At 35.9% G+C, this 24,409-nt stretch overlaps 1 protein-coding gene across 1 annotated transcript in view; it reads right to left on the reverse strand.

Moving 5' to 3' along the window:
• LOC128178919 (uncharacterized) overlaps positions 1-24,409 on the reverse strand; it is a 36,745-nt gene that overhangs the window by 5,823 nt on the left and 6,513 nt on the right. The window contains exons 3-44 of the mRNA XM_052846356.1: positions 24,043-24,198; positions 22,865-22,993; positions 22,438-22,557; positions 22,083-22,184; positions 21,191-21,313; positions 20,729-20,832; positions 20,164-20,330; positions 19,851-19,956; positions 19,541-19,742; positions 19,057-19,228; positions 18,526-18,652; positions 18,067-18,213; positions 17,693-17,852; positions 17,139-17,332; positions 16,716-16,854; positions 16,195-16,351; positions 15,976-16,082; positions 13,191-13,364; positions 12,750-12,847; positions 12,529-12,640; positions 12,081-12,332; positions 11,612-11,757; positions 11,259-11,469; positions 10,351-10,515; positions 9,852-10,009; positions 9,570-9,716; positions 9,276-9,450; positions 8,650-8,799; positions 8,404-8,529; positions 7,925-8,088; positions 7,581-7,723; positions 7,135-7,301; positions 6,702-6,851; positions 6,412-6,531; positions 5,963-6,088; positions 5,499-5,716; positions 4,473-4,580; positions 3,852-4,022; positions 3,445-3,621; positions 2,887-3,058; positions 1,033-1,241; positions 27-204 (exon numbers count right to left, since the gene is read on the reverse strand). Of these exons, the coding sequence (XP_052702316.1) occupies positions 27-204; positions 1,033-1,241; positions 2,887-3,058; positions 3,445-3,621; positions 3,852-4,022; positions 4,473-4,580; positions 5,499-5,716; positions 5,963-6,088; positions 6,412-6,531; positions 6,702-6,851; positions 7,135-7,301; positions 7,581-7,723; positions 7,925-8,088; positions 8,404-8,529; positions 8,650-8,799; positions 9,276-9,450; positions 9,570-9,716; positions 9,852-10,009; positions 10,351-10,515; positions 11,259-11,469; positions 11,612-11,757; positions 12,081-12,332; positions 12,529-12,640; positions 12,750-12,847; positions 13,191-13,364; positions 15,976-16,082; positions 16,195-16,351; positions 16,716-16,854; positions 17,139-17,332; positions 17,693-17,852; positions 18,067-18,213; positions 18,526-18,652; positions 19,057-19,228; positions 19,541-19,742; positions 19,851-19,956; positions 20,164-20,330; positions 20,729-20,832; positions 21,191-21,313; positions 22,083-22,184; positions 22,438-22,557; positions 22,865-22,993; positions 24,043-24,198 (6,429 nt within the window). The remainder of the gene's footprint in view (positions 1-26; positions 205-1,032; positions 1,242-2,886; positions 3,059-3,444; positions 3,622-3,851; positions 4,023-4,472; positions 4,581-5,498; positions 5,717-5,962; positions 6,089-6,411; positions 6,532-6,701; positions 6,852-7,134; positions 7,302-7,580; positions 7,724-7,924; positions 8,089-8,403; positions 8,530-8,649; positions 8,800-9,275; positions 9,451-9,569; positions 9,717-9,851; positions 10,010-10,350; positions 10,516-11,258; positions 11,470-11,611; positions 11,758-12,080; positions 12,333-12,528; positions 12,641-12,749; positions 12,848-13,190; positions 13,365-15,975; positions 16,083-16,194; positions 16,352-16,715; positions 16,855-17,138; positions 17,333-17,692; positions 17,853-18,066; positions 18,214-18,525; positions 18,653-19,056; positions 19,229-19,540; positions 19,743-19,850; positions 19,957-20,163; positions 20,331-20,728; positions 20,833-21,190; positions 21,314-22,082; positions 22,185-22,437; positions 22,558-22,864; positions 22,994-24,042; positions 24,199-24,409) is intronic.

The following is a 24,409-nucleotide window of genomic DNA, read 5'->3' on the forward strand; positions in this document are numbered from 1 at the left end:
CCCCTTGAACTATTGACCCTACTCACAAGTACAGTTCTGTCCATCTCCTCGGTACATGTAGTTACAGTGGCAGCCATAGATACCATCCTCGAATTTACATGAGGCGTCAGTGTGACATTTTAGTGGAGTAGAGTCAAACTTTTTGGTGGTCTCACTACACACCATGCTGACATCACATCCCTCAGGAACAAGCACCTGCCCTGCCTTTGTAAAATAATGTAAGAAAGTCATACCACAGGGTCAGATTCTAAATATGTGTAAACCTCAATTTAGAAAAGTCTAACAAAAACTATAATATTATGGTCTATATCATAGACTTTAAAAATCTAATCTACTGTGAAAAAATATATTAAAATGTTAGTACAGTAAAACTTGGTTATAGCGAAGTCCGTGGGACCAATGGATTTACTTCGTTTTATCTGTAATTTGTTATATCAGTATAACGAATTCTAAATAATAACTATAGCAAATTTACTATAAACATGTTTTCTTTCGCCAGACTATAATTTTTGTTAATTGAGGCTTAAAAAAAAATACATTATTTTGAAACCTTAAAAAATCGGTTTGTGTATTGAAAAATATTTATGAAAATAAATTCATTCAAACTATTATGATAAATGGTAGTGCAAACTTTTTTTTAACTGTAAAGAAATTCGTTATAAAAGTGTTAAATTTTGTTATTATTCACCTTTACGGGACTCAAAATGAGTTCGCCATGTCCGTAAATTCGTTATATCTGAATTCGTTATAACTGTAAAATTTTGCAAAGATTTGTTAAGAATTTTACTGGGGACTCAAAAAAACTTCGCTATATCCGAGAATTTGCTATATCCGTGTTCGCACAAAACGAGTTTTACCGGGGACCCAAAAAAACTTTGCTATATCCGAGAATTCGCTATATCCGTGTTCGCACAAAACAAGTTATACTGCATATTCTTCAAAAAATCTTGGATCCACTTATTGTGTAGCACAATAGCACTTCAACATCAATATATACATTACTATTTATTATAAGATCTAGGATCCACCTACAGTGTAGTATTCCCCTTTGTAGTTACAGCCACAGTCTCCGGGGTCGACACACTTGTCCCCATCCAGCACCATGCCCTCCTTACAGTAGCACCCCTCCTGACACAGGTCCTGGGTGGGCAAGGCTGCTGTTCCCATGATGTCCGCGCAGGTCTTCATACGGTCGGAGGTAGCACATGTCAAATACTCCATGTTCTCTCCACAGGTTATCTCTGTAAATTCAAAATGACTAAATTAAAAAGTATATATAAATGTTGTTGGAGACAATATAAAATTACATCTTTTAATTTAAATTCATATCAACATTGACCAGCCTACGAATACTGGAATTCTTTTCCCCTCATATTGCTGGAGAATCATTTTAAAAGTACATTCACAGACCAAATTATCTGTGTCTTATTAAGGTCTTCCGTTTCCAACGGAAGACCTTATTGTTTTCGTACTGTTTCTTATTATTATTATTATTATTTTTTTCCAAATTTTGTGCACGCGATTTCTCGCAAACTATTCAACCGATTTCAATTATTTTTTCACAGATGATGGAACGTGACTTGAATTTTATATGTTTTTGAAATTTTTGACGTCGTCACTTCCGGTACCGATTTATGTCCGATTTTGTAATTTTTACGACCTATTTTGTGCAGAGATGATCTCAGAAACTATCAGTGATATGAGTTTGAAACTTTCAGGATATGTAGAGCATAGTTAGAAGTTAGGCCCTATTAAATTTGATGCCAGTGACTCTATTCCTTGGAGCTCACTGAGGCACAAAATTTGGGTACGAATTTTCATTCAAACTTTTCATACGTTTTGATCTGTATCTTTTTATCAGTTGATATTTTGTTAAGACATATATAACAAAAGTATTAGATAATGAAAAGTTCTTTCCAACAACATCAAGAAAAAGGGGCTGGCCCCTTTATTTAGGGGCCAAGACACTCGTAAACTCTATTACAAATAACTTAAAAACGATAAAGATTTTGTAATGCATAATAGAAGCAAAGTTGTTGATCGTACCAATATCTATCAAAAAAAACCCATTGCCACGCCCATTTATTACATAATTAAGGATTTTTAGGGGCCAAAGTACTTAAACTTTCACCCAATATAACTAGAGAAGTAGACATATTTTGTTAGACATCATAGAAGAGAAAATGTTTGAATTTATGATTTAAATCGATTCCGTTTACCAAAACACGAATTTCTGTCCCCATTAAGGATCAAGAGGGCTGGCCCATTAAATATTCAATCATTTGTATCTCAAAAATGATCAACAATTTTAGATTGGTGTAAGAACAAAAAATGTTGGTATTCTTTAGACCTCTCCAAAGAAATCAAGAAAAAGGGGCTGGATTAGGGGCCAAGGCACTCGTAAATTCTATAACAAATAACTTAAAAACGATAAAGATTTCGTAATGCGTTATAGAAGCAAAGTTGTTGATTGTAGCAATATTCATCTGTAAAAGTCATTGCCACACCCATTTATTAAGTAATAAGGGATTTGTATACATTATCTGAAAGTGTAGGGGGGGGGGGATAATTCTGAAATTGTATCGATTATTCATGGTATGATTTAAAACAGAAATCGCAAGGAAGACCTACTCGTTACTTGTAACGAGATCGTATCTAGTTATAATTATTACTCTTCATCAACTTGGTATCAGAAATCTTTGAATTCACAATTCTAGCTTCTTCAATAATTTTGCAGCACAGATCACATTTCCTTTTGGTGTCAATATAGAACTAGGTGTTTCACTACTTACCACGTAGCTTGGGAGAGCTATATATCTAAGTGACAAGAACTATAAGTACAGTTGGGGGTTGGTGGTGTTGTGTGTTTAATGCACCACGACTTACCACAGAGTTTGGGAGAGCGCCAGTCGGTGAGGTTCATGCCATAGTTGTTCTGACAGTCTTTGACCAGCTGACTAGCGATCTTACAGATTTCGTCGTTGACCCAGCACACGTCGTACACACAGGAAGTCTTATACTGCTCCAGGTCCGACGGCTCCATCCTCGTCAGGCAGGACTGTCAACAGAAAACACAGACACTTACTCATCAATCACATCATAGAAATGCTATACAAATCAATGCTAAAAACAGTTCACAATTGACCTTTCACTTTTATTACTAAAAATTGGATTTGCTCCCTGTTCAAATTATATATAAATGACTCTTTTTTATGCTTTTAAAGTACTTATGTAAAAAATAGACCAAAATAATAATCTTATCATGTTTCTTTCATATCATAGATATTAAGTACCCTTGCTATACTTTGAATGAAGGACCAAATTACTGTGTTTCACTTTCACAATTTTTTTGGCACAGTTGTAAAATTACATTAATGGTTTGTTTACAGAGCAAAATACCAAATGTTGAGTGACTTTCAAGAATTATTCCTACTGCAGACTAACCTTCAATTTGCCGTTGAGGTCAAACACCTGGTTACAGTAGTACTCAGCGATCTGTTTCTCTGTCTCTTTACACTCTGGCTCCTCCGGTGGGGCGAAGCAGTTGTGGGAACATGTAGGATTGTTGTCGGCATAACTCTTCACCACATAGGAGTTACCAAACTTGTTGAAGTTTTCAGTCTAGATAAAAATAAAATTATGCTCAACAGTAGATATCAATCAAAGCAATAAATCATAACATGGTTCAATGAAATAGCCAAAATTTCTGCAGTAACACAACACTATACTCTAAATGCCTCAACTGTCGAGCCCAGTAAAATCTCAAATTCCACTTGATGTGTATGTCTCAACTGACAAAGAACTCCAAACACAATCAGATTTTCTCATGCAATCATGTATAATATACTCACGATTTCCCCGGTGACATCACACTCCGGCCCCAGCCTCCAGTCATCGTCCGGATTCTGGTTGTAGTCTCCACACAGTCCACACGTCTGGTTCTGGAAGCTCTTGGTCAGCTGAATCTCCACCGCCTGGAACCCGTCCCAGTTCACCTGTACTCCCAGCTCACTGTACACTTCCTGTCAATGATGCAGTACCATCACACTCTCTTTTATATATCATGTAATTCTATGGGTTTTTTTTTTTATAAGGATTATAATGAACAAATATTTTTTGCATTTTGAGATGAAACTTCAAAATATAGCAAAAATTAGTGCCCTCCCCCTCTATTAACAACCTGTCAAATTTCTGTCATATAAAATGTGTGCATGAAATGTTTCTTATTTTAAGAGCTGAGACTTTCTCTCTCTCTCTCTCTCTCTCTCTCTCTCTCTCTCTCTCTCTCTCTCTCTCTCTCTCTCTCTCTCTCTCTCTCTCTCTCAGCTTTTTGCATTATTGTAGTTTTAAGAGATTAAATTTAGTTCAAGATATACAGATTTCAGATACATGTGTAATTGCCTTTAATAGGACAACAATGACTGAGCCTTAGTAAAGGAGGACCATCAGTACAGAATGAGAGTATCACTGACCACCCAATTTCCATATCGTCTGATGAGTAGTCTCCCCTCTGGTTTGTACGGCAAGGTTCTCTTCAGCTGGTTTACTCTCACTTCATAGTTTTGCAACAACTCTACAGTCTGAAAGAGTTTTCACAAATTTCATGTAAATTTCACAACAGTTTTTACCGTGAATATTAATAAAATATCAATTTAAAGTCAAGACTTGTACTTTTACATCATCATCATCCAACAAAAGAACCCATGTGGAGTGGATTAAAGAGTCTTGGGATACTTTTAAGGGATAGAGATCTCTAAAGAAGAAGAAGGATAATGTGGCTCAGTATACTGCCACACTCCTACTAATACAAACTAGTAGTTTAATCCTTTAGCTCAGCTGGAAGAGCCTTGGTTTTCAAACTTAGGGTCTTGAGTTTGAGCCTATAGTTGTGGACATCTCCCCTATTTTATTCACAACAAAAATTTACTTCAATTACATAAGCTGCAAACAGTAGCTCCAAAGGAAATCAGGTTGACGGACCATGAAAATAACAGTTCCATCCATACATAAAACAGTATATTTACTGCTAACAAAAGTTGCACAAAGGGCATGGTTTTGATTTGTTCCACCTATTTAAGAATTTCAAATTATTTAATGAATATTTTTGTCTGATTCACCAATTTACTTGCCTCAAATGCTTTCTTAAAACCTCAGACAGTAAGAATGTTAATTTCATGTCAGCTCTTTTTTTTTTTTTTACCTGTAAACATTAACCACACTATTAACTTAATGGGGCTGGTTAGGGTATTTAAAAGATATTCAGAGGCAAATAAAGTAATGACATTAAAAAATGTGTCAGGACTTTGTTGGTATTAAAATTTTCACAGAATATGTTCCTAAATTAGGTTAATAAATCTTAAAACATGTGCAATGAATATATAGATTTTTGTATGGAAGGAACTGAAGCTCCACAGTCCATCTACCCGAATTTCCCATTGAGCTACAGTTCTGCTGCTAACATTTTATGTAAAATATGATATGAATCTAAGCAATCTTACATATCCAGGTAGGATGACGGTGACAGATTTGACCCAGGAGACTCCGGTGGCCTCTGGGCGGTCCTGGTTCCAGTGAGTGGTCAGGACTTGGTAGGTGGGGGTGGTACCGTGACAACCGTCCTTGGACATGACGTACTGACAGTCTCCCTGGAAGTGCAGCCATCGCTGGTCAAACGAGATACAGTGGGGGTCACCAAAACAGGAACACAGACCAACAGCTGTAAATGGAGATGTACACTTTTTGTAAAAAAACGCGAAGACTACCTGAAACCATTTTAATAGAAATGAACCAAAAAAACAAAAAACAAACTGCTATTCATACTTGTAATCCAATCTTTTTAATACAAGGATTCTTATAATTATATAGTAAATAATTATATATGTGTTTTTAAGTTTTTTTTGGTTTTTTTTTGGGGGGGGGGGGTTAATTCCATATACTTTATGAAAGATTTGGCAGCACTCACATTCACAGATCTTGCCATCTCCCCGATATCCACGCTTACACCGACACTCAAAGGTTCCCTCCAGATTGTAACACTTGGCATTGGGGTCACAGTCATTCAGACTCGGGTCCGCACACTCATTGATGTCTGAAAGAGAATATAATAATGGTAACTCCTTTGAATCTAATTTCTTTGTATAAATCATCTTTATGCATATTCAACTTTATTGTAAAGTCTGCTAGAATGAGAATTTTCTGCAAAGAATACATTTGTGTCCGAGTAATAGTTTAACGTCAGTGTTTGGAGCACAGATGTCTCGAATACCATAGCTATGTAGAAGTGAGTTAGAACCCCAAACCATGCACACTTTCCTTAAAATATCTTAACCTCCATATCTCAATTCCTCTGATAAATTCAAAGTTTTTTTCTGGTGCCAATGAGTTGGAGATGAGGAATTCCAGAGTACGTACCCTGACAGGTGGTGGGGGAGGTTTGTATATAGCCAGCCTTACAGGTACACTTGAAGGAACCAATGGTGTTGGTACACACTGCAGAGTGGGGGCATCTCAACAGAGCACACTCATCGTCATCTGGAAACACAATCATCTTATTTCTGATATAGCTTTAGATACACAGGAATTGAGAAAGAAATCATGTTTCAGGACAGATATAAAATGATTGGCAATCTCTGTTATGCATTGTGAAAAATTAAATCTGACCACTACAAGTATATGATCATCTAAGCAATTGCCTAGCTTACCAAAACAGTTTCGTCCATTTGCCCACCGTCCGGGCTGCTCCGGGTATCCGTTGTATCCGGCCTTACATTTACAGCCGAATGATCCGTACTTGTTGATGCAGACTGCATTCGAATCACAGTCATCAAAATCCATCTTACACTCATCCAGATCTTACCAATGAAAAAATCATGTTGACTTCATCAACAGTCATATTATGGAAATCCCAAATGAAACTATCTCTTTTTTTAAAGAAATTCCCATACTGCATCAAAATCAATCTTTTTTCTAAATCCCATAAATATAAACTGTCAAAAATTGAAACTTAAATTAAAATGCTTATGGGAAGTGCATATGAACAGAAATACTAGTGATACTTAAACCAAATTTTCCTTCACTTAAAAATTAAAGTACATACATGTATATTCATGGTTGAAAAAGTTCTTCAAATCATACCAAAGTCAACCTGTGCGCAGTATAGTTTCCCTAGAGTGATGATTCCCTGTGCCTCCTCCCGCTGGCTGTCCATGAAGTTGAGGGTCTTCACAGGGAGCTTACTGGTGCTGTTGATGACCCCTCCGTCACGACGCCACTGTAGCTCCGCCGCATCACAATTACATTTCCTGTAGGCAAACAACAGGAATGTGATTGCATGGCAAAGGGAGAAAAAGGTGAAAATAAAATAAAACAAGGGTCTGCACTGATCCTAGGATGACTATTTTAACTCTCAACTGCACAATAAAGGGTAAAGTAAGAAGGATGGTTGAGGAATATGATATTTCCTCAGAAATATGGATTTCCATGAGAAAATCATATCCCTAAAACAACGTTATTGTTATAACTTTATTGTGTGGTGACATTACAAATTTGACATAAACATAGTTATGAGGTAGACCACTGACCTAGTTCTGAGGATGGCTTCGCTGACGTTACCCCCACACTGCTGAGACTTGGCACAGGTACACTCTCCCTCCCCACCGATCCCCAGGAATCTATTATCCTGTACATTGCCTCCTACCCAGTTAAACAGGTTGCTCCCAATAAACTGGAATAGTGAAATCAAAGCATTTTACAATTCTATAGGTTACCCTTTAATCCACATTAATATCAATAGATGTCCAATACCATCTTAAGAAAAATTATTACCTAACATGTAACATAAATGTTTATTATGAAGAATTTACAGTAGTGAAATCTAAATGTTTTACTACAAAGTTTTAGCCATAGAGAAGAACACAAGACATACCAGAGTGTTGTAGCAGTCATACTTGACCGGCTGGAAGCAGAATGAGGAGATATGGGTCAGCGATTCCACCTGCTCCTCCGTCACATTGTTGTAGGTGACCGTCACCACCTTGGTTCCATCCACAGGAGTTTTTTCCTCCCTGTCGTTACCAATGATTGTTACCCCTGCACAGAAATAATTCTTATTAATTAGTACTCCAAACTATATTAATTTTAGTCTGCCTCCAACTGTATTTCAAATATATAACTTATGTAATTACCACATTTATCTCTCTTGCATGCAACATATCAAACAGACTGAAATACAGCGAGTCCTGGCTTATTATAACACAAAGGTCTAGCAAGGTATTTGTTCATCAACATAACAAGCCTTCTGCATCAACATCTAAAACTGGTACTGCAATTTTTCTTCTTTGCAGAATTTTGAAATGAATTTATCAAGTAAAGAGGAGAACCAGAAAAGACTGAAAATGCACATACCATGGTTGGGCACCAGTTCCATATCACAGTACACAAAGAACGGTTTGATGGTGGCTGTTGGCCAGATCATCACTTCTCCAGTCTTATATCCATTCTTGTAAGCTTCCTCACAATCCTTGGGCAAATCTGTAAATTTCATCGCATAAAATAATCAAAATCAAACATAAACTGTTTGAGAACCCCACATAATGCTGAAAGAGTTTTGCACAGCAAGGGAATTTAGCAGGAGACTGTATGATTATTTACCGAACACCTCTCCAGGGGGCCCACACCTGACGTTGGTGAGGGTAGCGGTAGCCTTGGCACCACTAGTGGTCTGACCACCAAAGCTGAGTTCAGTCACCGGCAAGATGCTTCCATCGGTTACCTCCCCTACATCATAGGCCACCATACTGCCTGTAGAAATATAATGCCAACATTGAAGTGGTCAATATTACAAATCCAAAGACTCTCTTTGTGACATAGTCTAACATTTGTAATCCAAACAGGGTCAATAACAACAGGTGTATAAGTCAGTGTTAATTTTGAACCCAGTATAAAACAAACTTCAATTCCAATTCAACAGCATTCAAATTTTGAGAGATACAGGTAACATTTTTACTAACAAGCTTGCAGGTTTAAAGGGTTTCATCAGAAATTGATTTGATTTAATGATGGACATGTCACTGCAAATAGACAGTCTACCTTGAGCATTACAGTGACAGAGGTTCCTGGCAGGACAGGTGTTGGACAGTATACAATGATAGCCTACTTTTAGACAGGTGTTGGGCAGTGTACAATGATAGCCTACCTTTAGACAGGCGTTGGACAGTGTACAATGATAGCCTACCTTTAGACAGGCGTTGGACAGTGTACAATGATAGCCTACCTACCTTTAGCGTCACAATGACAGAGTCTCCCGGCGGGACAGGTGTTGGTCAATGTACAAGCACAGCCTTCTGTAGAGGAAGCATACCCAGTACCAAAACTGGACACACTGGAGCCATTGTATATATCATAGTAACCAGCGTCTGTTATAGGACTCTCCACACATTCGTATTGGATACCCTGTCAAAAGAACAATTTTTTTTTAGTCAGTGCAAATTGGCCAAAATAGAAAGTGTTTCTTCAGTTGCCTAACCAATTTATTCAAGTGTTATACAAGTAGGATCAAGAAGATAAATTACCTGGTGACAGAAGGATGACCTTGATGTCAGTTCGTGGATTTGTTCTGGTGTGGCATCAGGGTACAGGATGGAGTGCTTGTTCTTCTCTGGGTCTGGCTGTCCAGTCACTGTCAGCTTGAAGGGCACACCTGGCTCTTCAACAGGAATCTATCAAAACAATTCACAAAATTTGGTTTTCTTACTTGGTATTAAAAAATTTAGTTATACACTCTGTACATGTATTATCAAAATTGATTTGGATGACACCATAAATGTATTAAAAAAAAACAAAGGAACTCCAACCTCAGTGATGCCAATTCTTTCATTGGTTTTGAAGTCGCAGTAGGCCGGGAATAGAGGCACTCCACCTGCACCGTCGGGGTCTATAGCGTACAGGTTGTTCCTCAGTGGATTCTTGTCCATCTTGGCAAGTTTGATTTCATTACAATCAGGATACACATCTGCAGCAATATGACAAAAAAATATATTTGCAGGTCCTCTTTCATATGATTGAAAATATACCAGATATATATATATAGGGTATACAGGGAGATAACTCTGTCTTGCTACAATTCACCCAGTCTTAAATTAACCTTCGAACAATAAGGGCAAAAGGGGTGAAAATAAAATTGGGGAGGGGGGGATATTTCTCTGCATACAGTATTTGAAACATGATTTTTCTGACACTTTTGAACTATTAATATTATAGTAAAATAAACATTCTTGAAATTTGATAAAACGTTAATTACAATCATAAACGAACTACTCGTATGCTATAAAGAATCTACAGTATCGGTCCTACCGTAACATTTCATTGCGCCTGTGACAAGTTTTCTCTGCTGTGTGGACTGGGGGAGGTTGATCCAGGAGACCGGGAGGAGGTCCTTGACCGTGATGAAGCCTCCGTACACCTCCGTTCCCTGCTGAGTACAGATACAGCTGCCCGCCTTACACTGGATTCCTCCTCCTACAAATACAGAGAAATAAACATCTTACTGACCCCAGGTGTCTAAATATAACTTACGGGTACAGTTACCGGCCTTACCCTGGATGGCTCCTCCTATGGATATAGAATAAAAGTCTTACTGATCCCAATAACCCGACAAATAACTTACAGATACTGACCTAATACTAAGTACTGGATTCCACTTCCTATCGATACAGAGAAATAAACATATTACTGACCCCATGTCCCTACAATAACTATCAGATTGGCTAGTGGCTCATTCATATACAATATTTGAGGATGGTCAGATTGTCAAGTTTTCTCCTCACTGCATATACACAGCCAACTGTGCTTTATGTGGATTTCAGGTGAAAACAGTACTTGCATGAATTTAACACATAAATTCACTTCATATAAATATTTTTCAAATGCATTTCAGTTTTATCTATATACAAGATAAGACAAAAATATTCCATAAGGACAATTAACATAAAATCCAATTTACCGGTATGTGAATTTAACAAAAGTGCTTTTTTCACTTAAATTTTTTTATTTGAAATTCATGTCGACAAGATGACCATTCCCTGAGCTGCAAAGTACATATCCACAGGATTACCAATTCCTTACAGTACCAACCCACAGGATTACCAATTCCTTACAGTACCTACCCACAGGATTACCAATTCCTTACCATACCTACCCACAGGATTACTAATTCCTTACAGTACCTTCCCACAGGATTACCAATTCCTTACAGTACCTACCCTCGGCCTGTGGTTCCCAGTCGTTCATCTTGCGCCCGGTTTGTTCACTGGGCTGGGGCGCTCCGTTACACAGGACATAGATTTCCTGTTCACAGTACTGAGACTTCTCCACCAGACTGTGAACCATGGTAATGTTAAAGAGGTAGTATAAAATTTCTATCTCTCCTGGAATATACTCTACGATAATCTCTGGTTCCTTTGGTCGAATTTCCTATTTGCCAAAGAGAAACAATCCAAATCAGATTGTTACAGAGAGTAAAGCACATAACACAGAACTATGGATTAATAAATTAGAAACAAAGCTTTGCAGTTAAAGTTAGTGAAATGAAGAAATACATTAAAAAATATCTTACTGTGAATCCAACTGGAGGATGTGGAATATAAGAGCAGTATACTGGGAATCCAGGCTCTCCGGACCACAGTCCATCTGGATCTACATACGTTGTTACATTCTTCAGTTCTCCGGTGTTCCTTCTGGCCTGACACGAACCATACATTCCTGTGAATTTTCAGAACAAGGCTTATCTATACATCTTTTACCTTCCTTAAACATCAGAAACAATGTGCAATAGTCTCTATTTTCATCACATTTAGTAAAGTTTTGGTATCTTTTAATATCATTTCTGATCAATTAAAGTCAGCTTTATTTATAGGTACCGGTACTTATTAATAAAATGAATTTAACGAGCATACAGTACCAAATAGTTTCATAGAAGTTACCATAAATTACTATGATAATCAATAATGAAATAATATTATACAGTCTCATTCTACTTTTTAGACAAAGAACAAAAGAGCAGAATACCAATGCCCGTATCTCACCAATTGGTCCACTGTTGCAGTGAAGGTTAGACACCACATAGGCCGCTGTACGACTGGTCATCACCGGAGTGGTGGGGTCCAGGGTGATACACACCTCACACACAGGGAGGCGGGTCTTGTCGTAGATCCACCCGTCGTCGCTGCGACTCTGACCGTCCTCGAGGTCACAGTTACACTTGGCCCCTGCCGGTCCCTCACAGGTGCCACTGGTTCCGCAGGCACATGCATCTATCCCACCCGATCCTCCCCAACCTGATGACAAACAAACCAAGGAACAGTCAGGAACAGTCACTTAAGTATATCTCTAACACTCAAGAATGCTTCAATGTCAGCTTTGATATCAAAATCTGCATGCATATATGATTGTTTGAAATTTTTAAAACACTGATGTCTTTTCATTATACGGAAAATGTTGACTTGAATTTTTTTAAAACCCACACACACTAACCTTTCTTGAGAGTTCCATCACATGTACTGTATGTAACTTTGCCAGTTTTGGGGGCATTTTTACAGGTATACCTCAAGTGTTGTGTACAATGACTACTTTTCTCAACCAAAGCCTATAAAAAGTTAACAAGGGTTAAGCACAAAAATTGAGCACAATCCGTGACATGTTCAACAGACAAAAGGTGAATCTTCTGCTTGCATAAAGCTATACCAACAACCAACCTGTATCTGTTCTTTGGAAATATCTGGCTCGTAATCGATTTGAAAACATTTGGTCACTGGAGAATCCCCTGGCTGGCCATATGTGTAGTTAAAGTAGCCTGAGACAAGGAAAACAGGAATTTCAAAACAAGTACATGTACTACTGTATACAGGGAAATAATACTTCCTGTGTTATTTTCGATTGTCTTGCTTGCAAACGGTTTCATCCCGTCTTGAATTGGCCCAAACAAAGTTTTGACATAAAAATTAGCCAAGTCTTAAATTCGCCCGCTCACAACGAAGGCAAAAGGAGCAAAAATAAAACGAGGGCTAATATTTCTCTGTATACAGTATATATGCATGAAAAAAAAAATTATGTAAACGTAAATTTTGAAAATCAAAATATTTTGCACTTTTCTAATGCAAGCAAAATATATCTAGGACTTATTCGGAGACACTGACCTGGACCAATTTTGATGACAGTCATCGGGAACTGACAGCTGACCACAAAAGGATCCACTCCCTCTGCTCCGTCCGGATCTACCGTGTAGTCACGGTTACTGTCCAACATCTTCTCGCTCTCAAACCTCTTGCCAATCATAAAGTTGTAAAGATCTGCACAAGTAGGGAACACCTCTGCAAAGACAAAACATATGTAATCACAGATTACAAAGCTCACCGAGACGAGACATCACCCTTATGAGACTTCAACTTTAAGAGACCACCTTTATCATATTAAATGAAAATCATACTTTATGATCTTGGATATTCATGGATTCTGTTTTGACACAATATCGTATATCATCTGTTAAAAAATTGTATGACAATCATATGTTCATTTGTTAATCAATACAATAATATAACATTAAATATTGCATCCTATCATATTTACAACATATATCATAAAATACAATAAAATACCATAATAAACGATGATGAGATATGATATTGTAACGTATGATATGACATTGTATTGTGTTATATGTTATTGTATTTTATCAAATAATACAATATCATTTTATATATAAACAATATAGTATTATATTACAATATCATATTACATAATACATCATAACATTGAAACATATGATATTATATTGTATAATATAGTATGATATTGTATGATACTATATCATTTTTAATACATAATATGATATTGTATCATATGATACAATATAATTTGATACAACATTGTATCATATCAAATGATACAATATTATGTAATAAATTAAAATATTATATAATACAATATTATATTATACATATTGTATCATATGATACAACAATATGTTTTACAATATCATACAATACAATTTTATGTGATGTGATAATATATCATATTATAAACCAATATCAAATTATATAATATCGTGTGATACAATATTATATAATATAACAGTATCATATTATACAATTTCATGTGATATAATTCTATATTACAGAAACTAATATCATATCATACAATATCGTATGATACAATATTATAGAATATACAATATTGTATCATATGATACAATATTAGATTTTGCAATATCTTATGTAATAGTATCATGTGATAGAATAATAAATTAATAATACAATATAATATTATACAATATTGTATCATATTATACAAAACTATACATAACGATATCATGATACAATATCATAACATAAAATATGAAAAAAAATTGACACAATATCATATTGTATCATATAACTTTTTATAATATTATATGATATTATATTGTGTCATATTAAACAATATTGTTTCATACCAAACAATACTATATCAAAGGAATCATGTTATATTATTTATCAACAAACACATCTATCTATCGAGCAGGTTTGAGTGAGGTACCGTAGATTTCTTTAGCATCCTTGATAATGGAGATCAAGCTCTGCATCTGAAGCAACCTCTGCGTTTCATTTATAATAAAGTTAAATCAACTATGCAAGCTATTATCTATAAAACATGTGACCTGTTCCAAAAAAACTAAACCTCATCCAGCATCCGAAACTTTGGCTCAGATTCAGCATTCAAGCTTGTCAGGTGCATCAGTATACATAAGACACATCTCCATGCAAGTTTGGTGAAGTTCAGACCAGTAATAAATAAGATATCATCATCAGAGGGCACTAACAATTAAAACCTTAACCTGCTCCAGCATCCGCAAACTATGGCTCAGATTCAACATCTATGCCTGTCAGGTGCATCAGTATCATATGACACACCATCCATTCAAGTTTGGTGAAGTTAAGACCTTTAATAACTATGATATATTTTTTAGCATCCTTGATAATGGAGATCAAGCTGTGCATCTGAAGCTTCCTCTGTGATTTATTTATACTACAGTTTAATCAACTATGCAAGTTTGAAATAGTACTATTATCTATCAAACATGTGACCTGTTCCAAAAAACTTAACCATATCCAGCATCTGAAACCTATGGCTCAGACTCAGCATTCAAACCTGTCAGGTGCATCAGTATCATAAGACGCACCATCCATGGAAGTCTGGTGAAGTTAGGACAAGTAATAACTATGATATAATCATCAGAAACTTTAACCAGCTATAAAAACCTTAACCTCCTCCAGCATACAAAACCTATGGCTCAGATTCAGCATTCAAGCCTGTCTGGTGCATCAGTATCATAAGACGCACCATCCATTGAAGTCTGGTGAAGTTAATACAAGTAGTAACTAAGATATAATCATCAGAGGGCACCTGCAACAAAAACTTTAACCAGCTCTAAAAACCTTAACCTCCTCCAGCATACGAAACCTATGGCTCAGATTCAGCACCCAAGCCTGCCTGGTGCATCAGTATCATAAGACACACCATCAATGCAAGTTTGGTGAAGTACGGACCAGCAGTAACTTAGATATTGCTATCAAAGGGCACATGCAACAAAAACTTTAACCTGGTCCAACAACCTTAACCTCCTCCAGCATCTGAAATTTAGGACTCAGATTCAGCATCCAAGTCTTAAAGTCCATAAGTAGGTCCAGATGCATTATCCATGCTGGTTTGGTGAAGATAGGACAAGTAATAGCTTAGATACAGGACCTGCAACAAAAACTTTAACCAGGTCCGGACGCCGACGCCAACACTGACGCCGACGCCGAGGGTATAGCATAAGCTCCCCCTGACTTCGTCTCAGTGAGCTAAAAACACCTGTGTGTCCTATACAAGTCAATTTTAGCTGTGAAAGGAGTTTTATGAGAATAAAATGCCTCTAATGGACAAATAATTTCAGAAGCTGACCTAAACATCTGAGTGGACCAATGTCGACAGTAGACGTTCCAGTGACACTGAAAACCATTTTCTTGACTGGCAACACCTCTTTGTCCACCAAAGTCCCTGTGTCATTTCTAAAAGGATATAATAAGACTATTTTAGCACTAACAGATATATTCCAGGTATAAAACTCTGAAGCACAATGAATCGAATATGAAGATCATCAGGCCATTCCAGCCCACTGACCTGAGTGTGCTGTCATTGATGTCGCAGTTACATTTGGTGGTGGATCCCCCCGCACAGCTCTGGGTCAAACTACAGGCACACCCCTCTCCCTCCTTACCGGTGTAATAGTAGTGCTTGGTACCACTTAGGTCCTCCCAGTAACCAATCGAGGTCCCATCTACAAAACCAACATGATAAATTAAATTTAAAATACAAGACACATAAAATAACTGTAGGAATAAAAATTTGGAATCATTGAAATGGATTCTTTCCACTTTTTGATTTTTATAATTGCTTTGTGACGGAACAGTCAGAATTTGATAATTCATTACTCAATTAGTGCTGAGTTGAAATATGTTTTTTATGTGGAATAAATTTTTACAGGGATTGTACAGGCCAGAATTCATTGATGTTTATCAATTAGTATACCCCTTATCTGAGAAATTATATTTCTAAAATAACAGCAATCAGTTGGTTGGCTCTTGTTTCTACACTGAAAATTCAAACTATGTTTTAAATTTCTGAAAGAAATATTGACCTACCTTGTGCAAACACTGGAGACTTGACACAGGAATGGACCACAGACTGAGAACAGTACACTGATCGGACGCGTAGTTTGGCGAGCTGCTCGTCTGTGACATAGCGGTACTTAAATGATAGGCTTCCTCCTATAATTGTTTGCTGGAAAAGAGCATAGAACATTCTGCATTTGTTATATGTAACAGTTCTTATGTTGATTGAACTACCTGTTTCTACAAAAAATGATTTACAAATCTAGTATGATTTTTTAAATCATTCTAAAACAAATTTCACAGGAAACTTTAATAGAACAAGGAAGGCATTGAAATCTTTGAAACAAAATATTGCAGGAATTTGGACAAGAATTTTGGGGTTTGCACAAGAATTTCATGTCCAGACACAATGCTAAAAACCTCAACACTTGTGGTTTGAGATAGTATAATCACCTGTGATTCTTGCTCGTGATGTACAATGGTAATACCAAGTGGGGGCTCCATCTGCATCTGACATTCCACAGGGAAGGGCTCCACATTGGTGGGGTCAGACTTGTCTCTTGGGGAGGGGCCATCAACATCTACCATGTATGTGTAGCTGTAGTTCTGACCTCTGTTGAGGTAGCCTTGACAGTTGACCTCAAACCCTGGAAATAATGAGCAACTATTCTGTCAGGACTTTGTAAGTGAGGTAGAGTCAAGCCAGCATAATACTGTAAACAAATATATTTGCACTCAAAATGTAGGTGAATCTTGAATTCCACTTCAAATGAAAAAGGTAATCATAAAAAAACATTTATGGATCCAAGTGACAAAACGTGTTTGCTGAGCAATTCTAATTTGTGCTGATAAACTAGCTGACAAAAAGGTCAATCAAAAGGCCTTAAGATGCAGTTTTGCAAAATAAATCAAATCAGATTAAAGAAACTGTTGCCTCCTTAAATAGAAGGGATATAAATGGTTCTAGTGGATACAAGCTCGACAATGGTAATGTCAGAATGGTTTACCAAATTCTTGTCTGCTACATTTGAGGGGGGCCACAAAATACTGTCCACTGCTACTGTCCCCAATCTCATTGAAGGTCACAGACCCAACGGGGAGGTCCTCTGGTTTGGTGACAACACCTATGTCTTTCCTGGGTCGGCCGTCCATTGTGTCACAATTACACTACACCAAAAAATTTCTTTGTATATGTTCTATTATTTTTTCTTTACAACAGTATTTAAATATCACAAAACCTCTTGCATTTGACAGTAATCTATTAGAAAATTTAATTTAGTCAAAATTATTTAGTTTTCCTCTTATTAAAAGCATTTATAAACCCTTTCAAAAAATCCTTCAAATTTTTTGACATATTTTTCTGACTATTGTAATGTCTTACATTTTTGTCTGGTTCGGCACAAGTCTTGGTCAGACCACATCCACACATTCCTGCCACCCCATTACCGCCGGGCCAGTAGTCCTTGACCACCCCATTCAGGTCGCTGAAGAATCCCTTCTTGTCCCCTCCGTTCATCAGCCTTGAATCCTGATAACACCATTAGCATTTTGTAAAGCAAATGTTATAAAATCAGTTTTCTCACATGAAAATAAGTATTTCATTCATAAATATAAATTTTAATATGATGTTAAGACCTGTCACTATACATGAGATCTTAATACTGTAAATGGGGAGTGATATCTATTAATTGTCTTATGTTTCTATAGAATTTCCAAACAAACACTCAGAAAAGTTTGGTAATAGTGATCAAATTATTAAGAATTACCTCAACAAAAATGAAAACCCCAAAATTTGCCAAACCTAAACCCACAAAATGATAGTTTTCAGTGATTGACATACAGTGCAGCTGTACTCCACTTCCTGCCGACAGAAGGCCGACTCCTCAATGATCTTCAGTATGGACGGCTTGTCAATGACATAGGTCAAACTGTGTTGTTCTGGGGCTGTGGGGCTGACTGGATCATAGCTAAAAGGCAATCACTAAACTACTGAAACCAATCTGTTTACTGTGGAATCATTAATATAAATTTATGGAGCCTTAATTCTATTAACACAATTACTAAACAATTAAAACTATTGATTCTTGCTCAAATATTCCACTTGGATTATATTTTCTTGTGTCCTTTTTTTAAATTGTTATAAAAATGAGGAACTCGCAAAAGTTTTATTTAAATTATCAATTAACATTTATCAATATGATTTTTAACCAATACTTATGACCATTTTTAATACATATTTTCAACTATAGATATTTCAACTGATGCATCTTAAAAATCATCAATTTTCAATAGATATTTCAATTGATGCATCTTAAAAATCATCCATTAAATAATACTGCAGGGTAGTTTACAAGGAATTGCTATCACTGACTTGTCGTGGGGGATGACGGTTATCCCTACGTGAGGGTAGGACTCCATGTCACAGTGGACTAGGACCGGGTTGGCGGGGCCATCAGGGCCGTCTATATCAATGATCTGAGGGCCATCCTCCTTAACCTTGTACAGAGTGTTAAACTTGGCATCGTCACAGTCAATGGGGAAATCTGTTCAAATACACAACACATGAAAATCAAACTGTTTAACAATATGCTCTGGTAACAAACATTAGCATGAGAAAAGACTCAAGTATAAAAAAAAGAGTTTTACTCAATGTAACAATTATATGATGAACTCAATAACTTTGCTATTCATAGTATCTATCTCTAAATATAACTAATGATATCCACAACATATAAAATATCTTTTTTAAATGGACTGCTTAAGTCATAATTTTACACATTGAAATATGCATGTCATAAGATTAAGTAATGATAATAAATGTGCATGTTCCATAATGCTACAGTCAATATAATTACCAAATGGTTTAGGTCCACACACTACATTTCCAATCTCAACGTCCATCAACTGAGATGAGCTGTCAAGACCAAAGTGAACCTTCTGTATCGGCAGTAGAGCCTTGTCCAGTATCTTCCCTTCGTCCTTGACCCCTGACCTTGTGCCATCACAGTTACAGTTGGCCTGTCTGGTCTCACAGTATCTCATTTGACCACATGAACACTGTTTTCATAGAATGTAATCAGTTTATTTGTGAAGACATGGTTTACAACAATAGAAATTGTATTAATTGTTGTAATATTAAAGTTTTTTTTTATCAGATGTTCAGACCTTGCCCTGGAATGTAGCCCCTCCCCACGTCTTGTGTTGAGTTCCTTTGCCATCGACCCAGTAGTCATTGCCATCCAGAGTTTTAGCATTGTTTCTGCATGTTGTTCTGAATTTAAAAAATAATTGCAGTACTGTATCTATTGAATATACCAAAAAGTATTAGTTTACCATGTATTTAAACTATTATTATAAATAGTAATTTGTTTTTGCTAGAAAACATCTTTTTCAATAAATAAAAGCAGCTCAAATATGCTACTCAAATATCTATCAATGTAACACCGGGACGGGATCAACATTCATCAACAAGTCTCACCCCATGTACTGATAGCAGAAGTTTGAGGTCTCTATGACCTTGATGATCTGAGGGTGGGTGGCGTTGTAGGTGACCGTGACCTCTGGACGACCTTGAGTGATCTGTGTCGTGGGGGCAGTGGTGTTCATGATGGTGATTCCTAGGTTCGGGCGCATATCACAGTAAACCTAAAAAGACACCATAATACAAACACTCATTCACTTCAGATATTTAGCCACTATAATTCACATGTTGCTCAGTTTTCAGACTCAGTTGAGACTTATTGAATATGTACAGGAGCCTGTTTATTCACATATATGTATGATTCTAATGCAAGACTGGGTAAAACTTAAAAAGCAAATAGTTATAGTTGAAGATTATTGAGACTATTGTGTAATAGGACAGTATAAGTTGCAGGAATCCATTCCAGAATCTTATATTTGACACATTGCAAAAAGAGAATCTTATCTAGAGGAAAATACATATCATTATTATTATTATCATATATGCTTATTATTATTATTATATATGCTTATTATAAATTGTCTTTGTTGTGCAGGACAAATAATTTGGCTGGAAAGGTGACCTGGAACTCAGGAATGGGTCCTGTGCCATCAGCATCAATTGTGTACACTCCATCTTTGGACATCTTGTTCTTTTGAAAAATTTCATCACAATTTTTGGGCATTACTGTAAAGTGAAGATAATGACTGTGTTGTACATATGTCATAACAAATTGTTGTCAATCAAGTTGTACAAGTATTTTTTATGTTACAAAAAAATCTATTTCAATATACTTATAGCATATGTACTTCAAAATGCAAAATGCAGAGTATAAAGTATTAATATTATGATTGAAAGTGTTTCTGGGGGTGAAATGCAGCTTGTGGGATTTAATATTTTCAATACTGGAGTTATATCTATTTTCATAACTCATATTTCATAATCAGACGACAATACAAAAACAGAAATTGATAAAACATTAGTGTGTACATATATAGATAACTGATATGAGCTAGATGGTACGTAATCAGTTTCTGATACTGACGCGTGCAGGATTTTCCACTCCCAGTATAGCCAGCGTTACAGATGCAGTAATAGCTTCCCACGATGTTCTCGCACTCCGCATTAGGGTCACATGTGTAGGTCTTCAGATCACACTCATTGACATCTACAAAGTTAAGGTAAGTCATTTTAAATACGAATTAAAGAACCAGGTGTCACATCTACATGTTGTACTATCAGTTGTCTTGGTTCAGATCTGATGCGGGGTTTTTTTGGGTTTTTTTTTTATCTTACCAGCTTCTAAATATTAATATATGCATCCTATCAACATCTGATTATAAAAAAAAATATACGCATATTCTTTTCATCAAATGTTTTATTTGCATATCTTATGGATATCTGATGTGTGTTTTGCATTTACATAACTCAAACAATTTATCAATGTAAAGCATCTTTGACAAAAACAACTTTTATTCCTATATAAATATACATTATCATCCTTGTGTAAAAAAAACTTTACGTAAGGACAAAAGAGTATGCATGTACCAGTAGAGTACTGTAAACTATGGTAAAAATTAGGTCAAATAATAAAATATGTGTAGTTCGATCCCCTCACCAGACTGTCAGAGTTTTAACTGGCCTAATTTCTTACTACGTACTGCAATTCCTGTTCTACCTATACAAAAGGTTCTATACATAAAAGCTTCATATATATAGGTATCTACATTGTCATGTCCTTCCTATAGTGGGTACCTTACATACAAAGCTAAATTTACCTACACATCCTTCCTGTACATATACCATTAAGTGAGTTCTTTACATACTAAGCTAGGTACCTACATAATACATATACCACTCCTCCTTATACTGAGGGTTCTGGTATAGGTCCTGTTACATCAATCAACAAGAAGTTTCACCTACCAGATCTGTCATACCTGTACAATGCGTTCCATTTCCAGAGAAGCCACCATTACACACACATTCTGAGTTCACACAAACAGCATCACTGTGGCATTGTTCGTTATGTGTACAGTAATCTGCAACAGTAATGCAAATTAACATGAAGTTCATAATGAGCAAATATGTTCAACAATGATTTACCGAGTACATGGATACGAAATATTATGGGCAAATGCCTATTTTATAATAACAATGGTACAATGATTTACATGTATACAAAACAATATGGGTGAATATCTTCAACAGTGGTTTACATGGAGTCACATAAATATCAGTCAAATAATCATTTTCATAATGTGTAAAATATAAATTGGGTATAGGTATCCTTACAAGTGCAGTTATAGCCATCTCCTTTGTATCCGGCTTTACATATACACTCAAAGGTTCCCAGCTGATTCTGACAGTTAGCATTGACATGGCATGGATTTAACGTGGCACATTCATCAATGTCTTCAAAAATATATATCAAAGTACGTATAACAATGAAACACATATATACTAGAGGGTACATCTTACCAAAAAAAAATTTTTAATCATCAAGTTATAAATATCAAATCAATTAATATAATAATGATATTGATGACTGTATTAGTTAGCATTATAAAAATTTAAAATGAACATACAGAAAACTAGTTTTAAATTTCGTAAGTAGTTCATTGTAGTTGTCGTAATATTAACTATACATAATTTTGTATTAAAAGACAAATTTGAAGTAAAAATTTAGAACAACCAGTAATAACACAAACCCTAACATTACCTTTGCAGTCATTTTTGCCATCACCCTTGTATCCAGAATTACATTCGCAATATCCGCCTGCTGAACAGAACGCATAGGAGTGGCATTCCTCTGCTGCTGTCTCATTGTTGCACGGATGGTGGTCTCCCGCTAAAGTTAATTCAACAAAAATTTAATGTCAGCATATAATTTGAACTTGTTTTGATAAATCTTGTAAAATAGTGCGTTGTACCAACTATCAAGTGGAGGCAAAAAAATTTATGAACAAGAAAATGAGTGACAAAGCTTATATAATCAATGTTTAAATATAATACCAGTTATTTCACAACTATGATAAGTAAATATTAATTACTGGTTGATAAAGTTTTGGTGCATAATTTAAATATCAGATCTGAGAATCAATGAATTTTAAAAATGGTATGTCCTAATTGTGTTCATTGAAATAAAATTCTTCAATTCATACAATGTTTGCATATAAAAAGTACATATATTCACCATTTCACAATAACCTGTATTACTCTTTAGCAGGGCAATTTGATAAGAGTTTGACCAAGCTTTAGTTGGTTACTCTGTCCCAATTTAATAAGGTCTCTTGAATTCCAATTTGGCTTAATTACTCGGTATTCATAAACAAATGGTTCAAACAATGTTCATTCAAAAGTATGAAAAATTTCCAAGATTTTTCTTCTGAAATTCCCCTCTAGTTTATTTGGTTTCAATACACGGCTAAAAAATATGATGTCTACAGGGATTTTGCATTGCAGCAGACATTGAAAGTACCCGGATGATAATGTTGAAAAATTGGGCACTGAGTGAATTCCAAGTGGAGAAAAGATTTTAACATTTCCAAAAATAAATCTCCGTAAAAGATATGTTTTCAATCCTGTTAAGTTGTCTGAGTGAAAAATGATGATGTGTCAATGAAGATATCTTAGATATTTTCCGTTTCATTAATTTCAATTCACAGATATGTGTATTGTTATCAAAAATCATTGAAATGTGACAATAAAATAACTTGGGACAGCTAGACTATACATGTAGGTAAAAAAAAATTACAATGATACAAAAATATTGCCGTTGCACCATATTCAACAAAAGAGATGTCAGTTTTTGCTGCAACAATGCAATTCCACAGTTACATTACAGGGTTCCATAAAATTATGCAGCAAATGTAAAAATTACAAGAGTACGTGTGTTACCCAGTCTGCAGCCAGTGTGGTTGTCCCCCTTCAGTCCGTCGCCTTGGTAATCTGGTTTACAGGTACAAGTAAACGACCCGTTTACATTGTCCGTACAATCGGCATTGTCATCACAGAGAAAATACTTATCTAAAGAGCAACGGCTTTCTGTCTGGGCTAAGAATTCAAATAAAAAGAAATGATCAGATGATAAGCAAGCTGATCTTAACAGACAAATATAATCATGAATGATAACAGTAGTCTAATCTACATATACATGTACAGACGTCTGTACGTGTATCAAAGAACCATAATATGGGGCTCGTGTATGGTCAGATACAATAAGTTATTTATGTCTCTGGTACGCTGTAGAAACGTCTTACAAATA

This window comes from Crassostrea angulata, chromosome 1 (genome assembly GCF_025612915.1).
Source record: "Crassostrea angulata isolate pt1a10 chromosome 1, ASM2561291v2, whole genome shotgun sequence".
In the NCBI taxonomy this organism is placed as follows: domain Eukaryota; kingdom Metazoa; phylum Mollusca; class Bivalvia; order Ostreida; family Ostreidae; genus Magallana; species Magallana angulata.